At 35.9% G+C, this 14,278-nt stretch overlaps 1 protein-coding gene across 6 annotated transcripts in view; it reads right to left on the minus strand.

Moving 5' to 3' along the window:
* LOC128702155 (zinc finger protein ubi-d4 B) overlaps positions 1-14,278 on the minus strand; it is a 389,189-nt gene that overhangs the window by 364,655 nt on the left and 10,256 nt on the right. For all 6 annotated transcript variants that reach the window (XM_070091760.1, XM_070091755.1, XM_070091758.1 and 3 more), the window contains one exon: positions 570-679. In XM_070091760.1, coding sequence (XP_069947861.1) covers positions 570-679 — 110 coding nt within the window. The remainder of the gene's footprint in view (positions 1-569; positions 680-14,278) is intronic.

Here is a 14,278-nt window from a genome sequence, read left to right on the forward strand (position 1 = left end):
AGCTATGCTTTTTTTTTTCAAAGGGCCTCAGGATGCCATTGTTTATCAGCTGGGTCATCTGTTGAGGTATATTTATAGGCTACTACAGCATAGCCCATATTGAGCCATTTTTCCTCAGGCTGTAGAAATCTCTGAACAGAAGCATTTTCATGCCTGAGCCACCTCTTTAAAACTTTATGGCACATATAGTCATACAAAACTGCTTAGTAATATTTAGTAAACAGAAATGTGAATAGTGTCCTATCAAAAATAAGCTATCAAAGTGCATTTTTTTTTAGAGAATTTCCACAAATAGCCTGTACATAGACAAACTCATGACAACATTTCAGTCTCCTATGGGCGAGTTATTTGTGTACTGTTCCAGTCATAGTATTGTGCTTTTTTATTCTTTAGAGAATTTACTGTATTTCTATTAGGAAGAATGCAGACCGAATTAATTGGAATACTTGGTTCCAAATCCATTTAAATATTGTATATACAAAAAAATCACAACAAATTCTTTATCAACATCTTTAGATATTGTAAAAACAGCAATACAGAGAAATAATAAAAGGATTGGAAACACTAACCTGTTTGTGAATCAAGAAATGGGAGGCGAGTTTTGCGTTCGCGCATGAGTCGAACATTATAGTTGGCGCTGTTGATCATTAAAGAACGGTACTGCACATCCTGGAGAAAGCTGAAGAAAGACATTATGTGAGACCTTCACACAAATCATACCATCTTCATAGTTCTCAAAAATAACTGAATAAAATCAAGGAAATATGTGTGATAAACTTCTGGCAATAAACGTTTGTGTAGCATAAAACAATTTACAGTGGAACCTCAGTTTTTGTGATTAATCCGTTCAAGAAAGTCTAACAAAAAACCAAATCCAACGAAAACCGAAGCAATATTTCCCATAAAAAATAATGTAAATCCAATTAATCCGTTCCAGACACCACAAAAAATACATTTCATAGAGAATAACTATAGTTTTACATACAGAAAACAATGAGAAATAAATATAAATGACTAATGAAATGGATAAATGAACATTTAACATCACTTTTAACTTTAATGAAGACTCTTGTTGACGTATGGAAGACAGCGAGGAGGGGAGAGGGAGGAGGAGAGGGTATTGTTTGGAAGGGGAATCCCCATCCATAAGGAATTCAGGTATCTTTGTCTTTTACTGGCACTAGAACCAGCTTGAGAGTAACCATACCCATCACACAAAAAATCTGTCCAGAAAGGTCTGTTTCTGGCATCTCTAAGTTTTGCCTAAAATGGGACAAGACATTATCATTGAACATGTTGCAGACACGGCTTGCAACACCTTTGTTAGGGTGATATTTCTCCACAAAACTTTGCAAGCCATTCCACTTTGCACATGTGTCCTTGATCACTGAAGAAGGCACATTCTCCCCTCTCTCTTCCTCCTCCTGTGAAGCAATTTCCTCAGCTGTGGTCTGTTGCTGTTCCAGTTGAAGGTCTTGCAATTCTTCAGTGGTTAGCTCCTCCCTGTGGTCGTCCACTAACTCTTCCACTTCCACATCCTGGCCACTCACATCCAACCCCATGAACTTCCCCAAAGACACAATAGATTCCACAACAGGCGTAGGGTCAGCCTCAAACCCTTCAAAATTGTGAATGCATGGGATGCTTTGTGTGGGTGCTTGATTCCGGGAAATGAGTGGCTGAGTCACGTGAGCAGGCGGACGAGTTTGGTATGGATAATTTTCAACTGTACAAAAACCGAGCGGATGTACGAAAACTGGGACAAATTTTCAACGAAAAAAGTCGTCGAAAACCGAATCACACAAAAACTAAGGCATACGAAAACCAAGGTTCCACTGTATAAGGCATTTACATTAATAATAAAAAAATATATGTTTAAGAGATAAGCTTCCCAATTGCCTACACATTAAGGTAACATGCTATGTGTATTTCATGTTCCTAAAGATAATTCCTAATAAGGCTGTTTAATATTAAAGAATCTACATACCTATCTTTTGACTACCTGCCAAGCACATGAGAAGGAGATGAATATTTAAGCGAAGTTAGTGACCCTTTCACTCTCTTCCATGTATACAATAGTCCCCCCTCATCCATGGGGGATACGTTCCAAGACCTACCACGGATACCTCAAACAGTGGATAGTAGCGAACCCTACAAATAAGTCATTTTTCATTTACATACATACCTATGATAAAGTTTAATTAATATATCACACACAATAAGTCTAGAATTATCACTTTTTCACTGATGGGAAGCACTTCACTGCTTCTCTTAGGCTTTGAAGAATAGCCATCATCCCTACTTTTGTGCTTTGTGGCCATTATTAAGCAAAATTAAAAGTTATTTTTGGCCCACAGTAAACTGTGGATAACTGAAACTGCTGATATGGGGGTTCTACTGTATATACGGTTTTGAGGCCAGTGCTACTTGTGTATATGTACTTCTTAATCATAGCACCCTCAAATATGCTGTGAGTGGTAAATTTTGCCCTAGACATAAGAGAATGGGTGTGTATGCACAGTGTAAAAAAAAAAAAAAATCCAGTAACCCCCCATAGTGCATGACGGTAACAGTTAACCTATGACCTTGTATCTGGGTTCAAATGACTAAGGCATTTTCTAGAGTGGTTTTCATAGTTTTATTGGCTGTTTCTTTCTGCCAATTGATAGACCAAAAAAAAACTAGTAAAATAGACCTCAATGTGACAAAAATATTTGATTTTCAGCGATTTTCCTAAGAAGGGTAGCCCCCCCCCCTACTGTTTTACCGGTTTTCACTAGGTATGCTTCAGTTATTTAGGTGGCCTAAACAATGATCAATAATTCTTGGTTATATTTATTAGCCAAGAAATAGTGTAAAATTTAAATTTTGTGTGTGTGATGATGGATTCAAAATGAAAGGCAAGTGTTATGTAGAAGGGGTCTTTGGATGTAATTAATGAACAGAGATAAAGTTGATATTGTGGCTGGAATTCCTATAATGTTTATTTTGGACTCTATTTTTAAATTTGAATTTTGTGTAAAATTGGCCATATTACAGACTTCTGGGGACTTTTTTTTTAGGGTAGTTCTGATAATTGAATGGCCAGGTTCTTGCACTTAATTGATAGAATGGAAGGCATACTAGCAAAATAGCCAGGAATTAGGTCAGTTTGAGGAATGGAATTGGCCTAAAATAGACCTCAGAGTGAAATCATTGTTGTGTAGGGTGCTCCCAACTTCCAAATTTACACCTGCTCAAGTCCATAAGTTTTACATCAAATTTTGCATTTTTGCTGTCATGACCTTTAGAAAAAGATAGTCTATCATTCTAGAAGATTTATTTTTAAACTCTGCAAATGATGGGACTTTTAATTTTGGGGTCACAACAGAGAAAGGGTTAAGAAGTGAATTAAAGGAAGGGTAATACATGTGTACATAAAATTTACTTGATACCATTCTACTCCTTAAGAATAAACAGCAACAATGCATATGTGCATGTTTATGGCAAGCTTACTATGCCTGGTTTTGTATATACAACAGATCACCAACTGATGATCATTTGTACTTATGATCAGCACACTATGGAATCAATAACTTGCAACCATTGATCTGAGGATATTACTGAAAATATTTAAACAAGTTATCTTCAATTTTTTCTTAACATTTTTCACTAAATGCACTGGTAGTTTGTATTCATTAATTTTATGCATGTGTGGAGTCTATGTTGTTTGGCAGAGATTGGTAAAGAACTGTAGGTTTATTGCTTACTTTAGCAGAGCTATCCACTTTTTATATACCTTTGACAGATTTAGTGCTTCCCCACTCCTGCAGCCCAGCCTGGGCCATGCCTGCCTGGTCATTGCTTAGTCAATGAGGCTGTGGATGCCAGTGGTCCACTGGTGCACATTTCCATCACAGGCTGGTTGATTCAGCACTTGCAGGATGAACTTGTCAAGTTACCTCTTGAAGACTTCTGCTCGTTACTGCAATATTTCTGATACGTATCTGTGAGCAGCAGGTTGAATAACTGAGATCCGTGAATGTTGGCACAAATGTCTTTTTGTTGTGCCTTGGCACCCCATGCTCTTTACTGGGTATGACTTACATTTTCCACATCTAGTACCTATCAGTGGTTAGCAGACAGGTAAGACAAGGAAATGGGTGGGGGCAGGCCATGGTCCTGGGCTGCTGACCATTGGGGATTATTAAAATAAATTTAAGTGCTAAACCCTAAGTGTCATACACCACTGCAGCAAGAAATGTTTGAAAGTAGAAATATGTGGAGGTTAGGAATTAGGGGTAGGGACATAAAAAGTTAGTGGTTAGTGGAGGTGGATGGTTACTGCAATAGTAAAAGTGAAATCAAAGTTGGTGCAATAGGCTACTTTCCATTAAAAAAGCCAGAGAATCCGTATCAAAGAGGAGATCAGCGAAGTATGTTAGCACAGTTTAGACATTGGAAGTGGATCCTGCATATGCCCTGATAGACAGGACAATCTATTAAGATACATTGAATGGACAATGCAACTTCACAGTCCTCACAGAGTGGTGCCAGTCATTTCTCTATGTGGTATCCCTGAGTCACACTTGTCCAAGACGTAAGGGCAAGAGTGCAGTCTCCCAAACCTAACAATGGTGGGAAGATAACCAGAATCTTAATTGTTGTTTGAAAGAGGACAATTTGTTGTGGTCTAACATGGACCAATAATTGTTGCCAATGGTTGCAGAAAAGTTGAGAATGCACAAAAAATAGTCCAAGTAAGGAATACTCGTATGGGAAATCAGGAGGTCTTGAATAGCTGACTGACTGACTGAGTCTGCATATTCACTGCCCTGAATATTGGCATGTCCAGGGACCCAGCAAAATACTACTACTATGGGCTTACTAAAAATGCAAAATAACCAAATGAAGGATGATGGGATGAGAAAGTCAAATTTCTGGATAGCATCGATTATTAGCAAAGGCATTATGAATGTAAATAACCAAGCAGATTATGGGTTGATGGTAGAACTGCCTTTATGAAAACCAAATTAATGAGGGGAGAAAGAATTCAGGTTTCTAAGTACCAAACTAAACTTTCGTTAGCTAAGCATTCCAGCAACTTACAATTTGTAATGGGTCTGTATCATGCTGAAATAAATTATTATTATTATTATTATTATTATTATTGTCATGACCTGAAGTACCTGCCTTTCAAAAAGGTAAGACAATGGCACTTTTTCATTGATGGCCATTAGGGAGAGGATGAGGATGGGGGAAAACTCTCTTTCCTACCTACCTTGGCTCAACTTACTATACTCTCACAATAACCCACCTACCCTCCCCATGCAATTATCCTCACCACTCTTTTTTCCTATATCATATGCCCACATACATAATATTCTCACTCTTATTAATGAGAGAGTGGAGAGCAAATGTAAAGCATGTTGTAGTAAATCAGAGATTGGGAGTGAATGGAAGAATGGGAGGGAATGTGAAACAGGGAGAAAGGTAAAGGAGTGAGGGCATGGGGTGGAGGAGAGAGAGAAGATGACTCATCTGAATACTAAACAATGATTTTAATTTCAATATTTAAAATAAAAACTATTAAATACTGAATATTATTACTTGGATCATCTCTCTCTTTGTAACATGGGTGTCTATAGGAAAATAGGTTCTGAGTTCCCAAACACTTGAGGTAAATGAATTGCAAGAATGCATTACTGTTATATGTAACTGGGAGATCCATTATACAGGATCTAATTTTTATATCATAAGCTGCAGTCTATTATTACATATTTGACAATTCCTTTAACTCTATAAAAGCATTATTGCTTAATAAGTATAACTTATTACATTAAACCATACCCCCGGCCGGGATTGAACCCGCGTCATAGAGTATGGTTTGTTTGCAATCGTGTCATTATGATTTCTTGAGTCTTATTACATTAAATTTTGAAAAACTTGTGCTATTTTAAGACTACTGCAAAGCTGCTTCATTACACTAGCTTTATGATGTCCTAACTATAGAGAATTACTTAACTAAGTACATTATATAGTAATTTATTGCTTAAACTTTACTGCAAATCTTTTGGAAGATATTTATAAAAGATACCAGGTATTACAGTCATGAAAAAGACAAAATACAGTGCTTGCCATAACCTTATTGACTGGTTGATGTGCACATCACCCAAGGCAAAACTAAATAACACACAGATGTGCTGCCTGGATAATTGAAAATATGGGAACATAAAACATTTTACTAGCCTATAGATACCTAGACACTTTTCTTCAGTAAATAAACATATAGCTAAAGGGGAACACTTTAATATTAATAATAGTAAGTTCATTCAGGTATACACAAATACAGTTACATAGATTATAATTTTCATACATATCAGCATATGTTTGGGTTATCGTTGGTTCTCTACACATATGCTATGTATGATAATTATAATCTATGTAACTGTATTTGTGTATACCTGAATAAACTTACTTACCTGCTAAAATTTTAATGTATATAATATACAGAGCTGCTGAAAGGGGTCAGTATAACTGAAGTATGAAAGGAGGTGCTGAGCAGAGAAAGAGCAAATATTGAACTTAAGCTTAACCCTTTCACTGACAGTCCCATAATATTACGGCTTTGAAGCTAGTGTCGGTCTCGCAATACTATGCCAAAATTCTAGCCACTTCCAAGCTTGCGGGAGATAGGTGGTAGGCCTACATATGAGAGAATGGGTCTGAGTGGTCAGTGTGCGCAGTATAAAAAAAAATCCTGCAGCACGCAGTGCATGAGAAAAAAAACCTACAACCATGTTTTTGGTTTAAAACAGCAACTTTGCGGTGTACTTTTGTATGGCATTTATGGTTGCATTCTCATTTTCTTGGTCTCATTTGATAGAATAGGGGATATATTACAGAAATGGAGATGACTTTGAATGGTTAAGAGACAAAGTAACTTGAAAGTGAGCTCAAAGTAGCCGAAAAGTTTGATTTTTGACAATGTTCAAAAATAAATAAATCGCATCATGCATCCAATACACATCAACTGGTGGGTCTAGTATGTTTTCACAAATGCACTGATATTATTTGTACCATTTTTACAATAATGCAGTAATCTGCATAACAGTTCATCTTTTATTTTTTGTGATTAAAAATTAAAGATGGAAAGCAAGCATAATATAAGAGGGGCCTGGAGATATGATTAATGAACAGAAAAAATGGTTATTTTAGTGCTAGGAATGTCTGCATTGTTTATTCTGGACCTTATTTTGAAATTAGCCTTTCTTGAATTTTATATGAAATTGGCTAAATTACCAATTTTTGATCACTTTTTTTTGGGTAGTTGAAATAGGTAAATGAGCAATTTTTTGTACTCAGTCGACAGAACAAAAGGAGTGCAAGTGAAATAGCTATGAATATAGTCGACTGGAACAATGGAATTGGCCCAAAATTGGGCTCAAATTGGGTGAAATTGCCGCTGCATAAATATCGCTGAGACCGTTAACTTCATTAGAGTGTAATTTCGTAGGTTTTCCATCAAATTTTGTACTTTTGGTTTCATTACCATCAGGAAAAGATTATCATTTCATAAGAAAAACTTTTTTTTTAAATTCGTCGACACTGAGAGCAAGTTTGTGAGCACTGAAAGGGTTAAGGAACCATACACGAGACAAGAAACTCAGGAAGAACTAAAAGCCTTTTTTTTTTATGCCAGATCTAAGGCAAAAGCAACATCCAGTATTGGACCCCTGCTTACAAAAGATGAGACCTACACAGATGACTGCAAGAAAATGAGTGAGATACTAAAGGCCCAGTATGACTTGGTGTTTAGTGAGCTGCTATGCAGACTAAGAGTCGACAACCTAAATTAATTTTTTTACAACCAAGACTTAGAATTTGGTCAATTCAAGTGTCTCTGATATTATCCTAACACCACACAACTACAAAAAAGGCATGCCCATGCACTCTGCCCCAGGCCGACTTGTGAAATTCTGTGTTCATCAAGAACTGCAAGTAGCCAGTCACATGTCTTGAGCATTCTATGAAGAAGGAGCATGGACACAGTGGTTATCCCAAAGTCACTTAAAACAAGAGACATAGCCCCACTCCACAAAGAGGGCAGTAACACAATAGCAAAGAATTATTTATTTATTAACACATCGGCCGATTCTCACCAAGGCAGGGTGGCCCGAAAAAGAAAAACTTTCATCATTCACTCCATCACTGTCTTGCCAGAGGGGTGCTTTACACTAGTTATAAAACTGCAACATTAACACCCCTCCTTCAGAGTGCAGACACTGTACTTCCCATCTCCAGGACTCAAGTCCTGGAGATGGGAAGTCTGTGGCAGCCACAGTGAAAAAGCTTGGTTCTACAAGGCACAGCACTTGCCCCCATCCTGTTCCTCACCCTCATATCTGACATAGACAGAGATGTAAGCCACAGCACCATGTCTTCCTTTGTAGATGACACCCAAATCTGCATGACAGTGTCCTCCATCGAAGACACTGCAAGATTCCAAGGGAACATCAACCAAATCTTTAAATGGGCCACAGGAAACAATATGAAGTTCAATGAAGAAAAATTTCAATTACTCCAATATGGAAAGCTCAAGGAAATTAAAACTACATTGGAGTATAAAACAAATTCAAAGGACACAAAGTGCAAAACTAATGTGAAGGACCTGGGAGTGATAATGTATCTACCACATCTGATAGAAAAATGACAGGATGGATAATGAGAACCTTCAAAACTAGGGATGCCAAGCCCACGATGACACTCTTCAGATCGCTTGTTCTCTCTAGGCTGGAATATTGCTGTACACTAACAGTGCTTTTCAAGGCAGGTGAAATTACTGACCTGGAGAATGTACAGAGAACCTTCACAGCACAAATAAGCATGATAAAACACCTAAATTACTGGGAACAGTTGAAGTTCCTTGACTTGTATTCCCTGGAATGCAGGCAGGAAAGATACATGATCATATATACTTTGGAAAATTCTAGAAAAATTGGTACCAAATTTCCACATGAAAATCACTCCCTACAAAAGCAAAAAAAACTTGGCGGGCATTGCAACATCCCTCCAATGAAAAGCAGGGGTGCCTTGAGTATGCTAAGAGACAACACAATAAGTGTTAGGAGTCCAAGACTGTTCAACTGCCTCTCAGCATACATAAGAGGGATTACCAACAGACCCACGGCTGTCTTCAAGAAAGCACTGGACAGGCACCTAAAGTCAGTACCTGATCAGCGGAGCTGTGGTTCATACGTCAAATTATGTGCAGCCAGCAGTAACGGCCTGGTTGATCAGGTCCTGATTCACCACAAGACCTGGTCACAGACTGGGCAGCAGGGGCATTGATCCCAAAACCCTCTCCAGGTAAAAAATTCTACTAATTTTCATGGACACTTAATAATTCATTTTCAATGAGGGCGACTGATCTCTTCTGTTGCTCATTAAAGCTTGGTTATACAAACACAAATATTTATTTCAAAATTATTGTATACACCAATGGTGGACAAACTGTGGCTCGCGAGCTGCACACGGCTCCCGAAGCTACTCTGTGCAGCTCCCGAAACAATGTTGGGTTTCATTGCCATTTTTCCTAAAATTTTATATTAATACTTTATAGTAGCATAGTAGGTACCAATATCAGAATATAATGTAATATTGTGAGAAGTCATGAAAGCACTTGGAATTTCACTATTTTTTCACAGTGTTTTTTGCATATTCTGATATCACCTGTTTACTGTAATCATATTGCACAGGTAATTCACATTATCTTTTCAAACATCCATATGCACTGTGCCCAAAATGATGTTTAAACTTACTGAACATAATCAAAATATGTTTTAAACAAGTACAGATGATGCACCTGGACTCTGTGCCATCACTCTTCATGCAGTACACACAAGGTACGCATTTACAGCAGTAGTGGAGCATAATTAGTGCAGTGTAGCATAGATAAGTACCTCTCTGATTAATAAATACTTGAGACTGATTTTTGTTCGTTATAAAACTCTTGTTTAAAATGATCAAGCAATAGAATAGTATAAAATGGAAATACAAAAAGTGTGTGTTTAACCAACAATGGGAGGATGAATCTGCTTTTATTGTTAAGGGTGGAAAGGCTTTGTGCCTTATCTGTCATACCGCCATCAGCCACTATAAAGCCAGTACTTTAAGGCATCACCATGAATCTAACCATAAAAAATTTGCATCTGAATTTCCTCCCGAATCAGAACTGCAAAAAAAATAAAATAAATTTTTTTAAATCTAATTTAGTCACTCAACAAAACAGCCTATTTTCCCTCTGTAAACAAAGTGATTTAGGTATTGAAGATAGTTTTGTTATAGCTTGGAATACTGTTGGAAGTAAACTACCTTACAGTCACAGAGTATTTGAAAAAAAGAATATTAGTGATATGATTGCAGTTCTCGCTCCAGAGAACTGGAAACTTAAACAAGCAATAGAACAAATTCCCATCTGCCACACTACTGAGACACATTTCTGAAATTAGTTCTACAATAGTATGTTCACTGCAGAGTGATCTGAAAAGTTGCACTGCTTTCAGCTTAGCATTGGATGATCTACAGACATTCAAGATATCCCTCAGCTAGCTATACAGTGGACCCCCGGTTTATGATATTATTTCATTCCAGAAGTATGTTCAGGTGCCATTACTGAACGAATTTGTTCCCATAAGGAATATTGTGAATTAGATTAGTCCATTTCAGACCCCAAACATACATGTACAAATGCACTTACATAAATACACTTACATAACTGGTCGCATTGGGAGCTGATCGTAAACCGGGGGTCCACTGTATTTGTTCGCTATGTTACAAATGATGGAAATGTAAAAGAAGAATTCTTAGACCTGATAAGCTTAAAGGAAACCACAGAAGGTATTGGTATCAAAAATGCACTTAGCAAAGCTTTACTAAATGCTCAGCTACCATTGCATAAACCTAGCACTGTAACAGACAGCACCAGTTATGGTGAAAATGAAAATGTTTATTTCCTTGTAAAGCTTACAATGTGTGGTTTACGTATTATAAAATATTAATTAAAAGGAAGGCTTCTAGCATGCCTAGGCATTTTGGGCAGACTAATACTAATTCTTACTTTATATTGACAGGTTTTGGAGTAGTACATTTTAATATACCTTGGTGCATATTAGGTAACTGAAGGGATTAATTAGATTTATAATGAGGTAGTACAAAACATATAAAAATATTACAATTAGTAAATTTAATAATAGGAATAGCTAAATCTTGGCATCATACACTGTTTCTATTAAAGCTCCTATATTGGGAGAGTATCTTAGGCAAACTTAGGGCTAACTTGCTAACTTAAGATTTATTAGGTAGTAGCTATATTAGGAATTTTATGTTTCCAGTCATTTGAGTGAGTGTAAGTGTAAATTAGGGGGAAATCACAGATAACAAGAGTAAATCCAATCTGTTTTAGATGTGTGCATAATACGAAAAAGAGAATAGGTGGTTTTCATATAGTTAGTTGATGATGTGGTGTGTTAGGGAGATAAGATTATTTTAACGGTAGTTTTTAAAATGGTAGTTTAGTCCGCAGTTCTAGAGTTTTCAGGCAAGGAGGTCAAAATGCTGGCCTAGCTGGGCAACTGACACATGATCTCAACTATCTTTAATGTCTCTTTATCCACTGTATCATTCACCTTGAGCATTTAATAAGCAAACACCAAGTTCAACAATGTCATAAATTGTTTCAGAAATTGTGAATTTTTTTTGGACAGGTGCAAAAACACACTGTGAAATTAGAAATTTTACTGAGGAGCTGAAGCTTGAAGAAAAACCAAGAGGCCTTTCATTCTACTGTATAGTAAGATGGCTATCAACTACCAATCTTTTCAGTAAGTTTGTTGCTCTTTTTGAACCAGTCATTGCTTTCATGAAAGAAAAGAAAAAGAAATACCCACTACTAGAATATCAAGAATGGGTACAGGATCTGATGCTTTTTACAGATGTAATGCAACATCTCCAATATTTAAATCTGGCACTTTAGGGAAGGAACAAAATTATTACAGAACTTGCCCAATCAGTTTTCAGAAAAAGCTTTTTTCAAACAGATCTGGCAACAAAGAAATTTGACCACTTTCCCAACCTTAAATTAAGAATAGCTGCTTTTCTTAATGTTGAAATTAATGACAGTATATTGAAACAATATAAAGAAAACTTAGAAACACTTCATAATGATTTTGAAAACAGGTTTGAAAAAATAAAAAAAAATTAAAGTCGTGTTTTGAATTTCTTGTGAATCCTTTAGTGACAGATGTCATCAACGATGGATATCCTATTGCTGCACCTTTTGCCTCGGATGTTGCTTTAATAGAAACAGAGCTTATTTAGCTGCAAGAAGATGCGAGCTTGAAGCTAGTACATAAAAGCTCATCTCTGACTGACTTCTGGAAACAAATTCCAGAAGCAAAGTATCCCAATCTTCAGAAAACTGGCTTCTGTCTATTCTGTGTTTTTGAGACAACTTACTGCTGTGAATCTCTCTTCTCTGTAATGAAATTTATCTAGTCAAAACATCATGCTATCCTCACTAAAAGTCACCTCACTGAGCTTCTTAGAGCAACTCTGACATCCTATCAGCCAGATTTTAAACTATTAAGATTCAATAAGTCTTCAACAAGCAGAGATTAAACATATTCTGCTTTGGTGAAAATGACTACTATAGAGTTGTATTTTTTATTATTTATAAATACAGTTTTAAAATATTTTCTGTGGCTCTTGAACATTCAAAAATGTATGAAAAGTTTTGTGTGTGACTTTTATCGGAGAACTTGCCCACTCTCGGTATATACAAAACATGCAATAATATGAAGATCCATCAGATGCATAGCATTTTGGGCAACTCAGACTATATTTAAAATTGACAGGTTTTTATTTTTAATGGTGTAATACACTGTATTAATAGGAACTTAAAATTTAATACAAGTTACATGAAATAAAAATACAATTATCTAGTCCTAATAGTGTGAGTGGTACTAGTTTTTTAAATTACAATACAAAACATTACAATGTATAATGAAATGTAAGTTCTCTGAAGATTATTTCTGCAGATATGGATATAAGAGGTAAAGACAAAGATAATTCTATATAAAGCTATCGTTACAAGAGCTAATTCTGAAAGAAGTGTTTGCAGCATATTGTACAATATGAGAATATAATGAACAAGCCAAGATAAGATGAAACTGTATGAAATAAAGCAGATTACAAGATTTGTTTGACATGGTATATTGCTATCATGAATCACATTAAGGTAAGGAGGTGCTTTTTTAATAGTAGCTTTGAAGCAGTACGAAGTTAGGGAGCCTTTGAAAACTTCAGGCAGAAAGTTCCAGATTTTAGGGCCTTTTACACACACTGACTTTTTGCTCAAGTTGAGTTGAACAAGGAGGGGGGGGGGAGAATTTCGAAGAAGTGTTTGTGTTTTGTATTATGCCTATGAATTCTGTTGCAGATATCAGGTTTTCTTGGTTAATACAATGTAAAACCTAAATTGCCACACTATCCTAAAAGCTTTAATGTTCACAAACAAAAAAAAAAAAAAAAAACAGTGAAGGGATTTGAAGAAGAAATAAAATACTGGGGTGTAAATATAATAAAATTTTATTGCAGTATTACAAAATAGAGAAAGCATGACTACAGTACAATATCATTAAGCAAAGTACAGTACGTGCAAAACCTAAACAACTTCTTAATGGGTAGTGTCTTGATTAAATATATCACACCTGATTAAGTACCATTTGAAAACCATTATGTGTTAACTTTATTCCTTCCCTTGAATGTAATATAGTTTGCCCTCTTCTCTTTAGTTGTAACTTCAGTTAGAACTACCGTTCGGAATTTGCATTTAATTAAATTATGGTTCTTACCAAAAATAAAATCCATACCTATCATATCAGCTATTATAATTATTATTATTACTGTATATTAGTTTTCCCTTATTGATCCTGAACAATTCAAAGAAGTAAACAGTATGGGAAAACCAACAGTAACGTCACAAGACCAAACCTTAAATTTCACAAAAAATAACAGGTCTCATCATGACGCAATATTAAAATCCCACACAGGTACTGGAAAAACTACCTCATAAAAGAGTCAAGAACTGCTATACAGGCTTATTTATTATTATTATTATTATTATTATTATTATTATTATTATTATTATTATTATTATATTATTATACATTATTATTATATTATTATTATTATATTTATTGGAGAGAGATAAACCCATAGGCATCAAACAGTGCCTGTG

The sequence above is a fragment of the Cherax quadricarinatus genome, chromosome 37 (genome assembly GCF_038502225.1).
Source record: "Cherax quadricarinatus isolate ZL_2023a chromosome 37, ASM3850222v1, whole genome shotgun sequence".
Taxonomy (NCBI): domain Eukaryota; kingdom Metazoa; phylum Arthropoda; class Malacostraca; order Decapoda; family Parastacidae; genus Cherax; species Cherax quadricarinatus.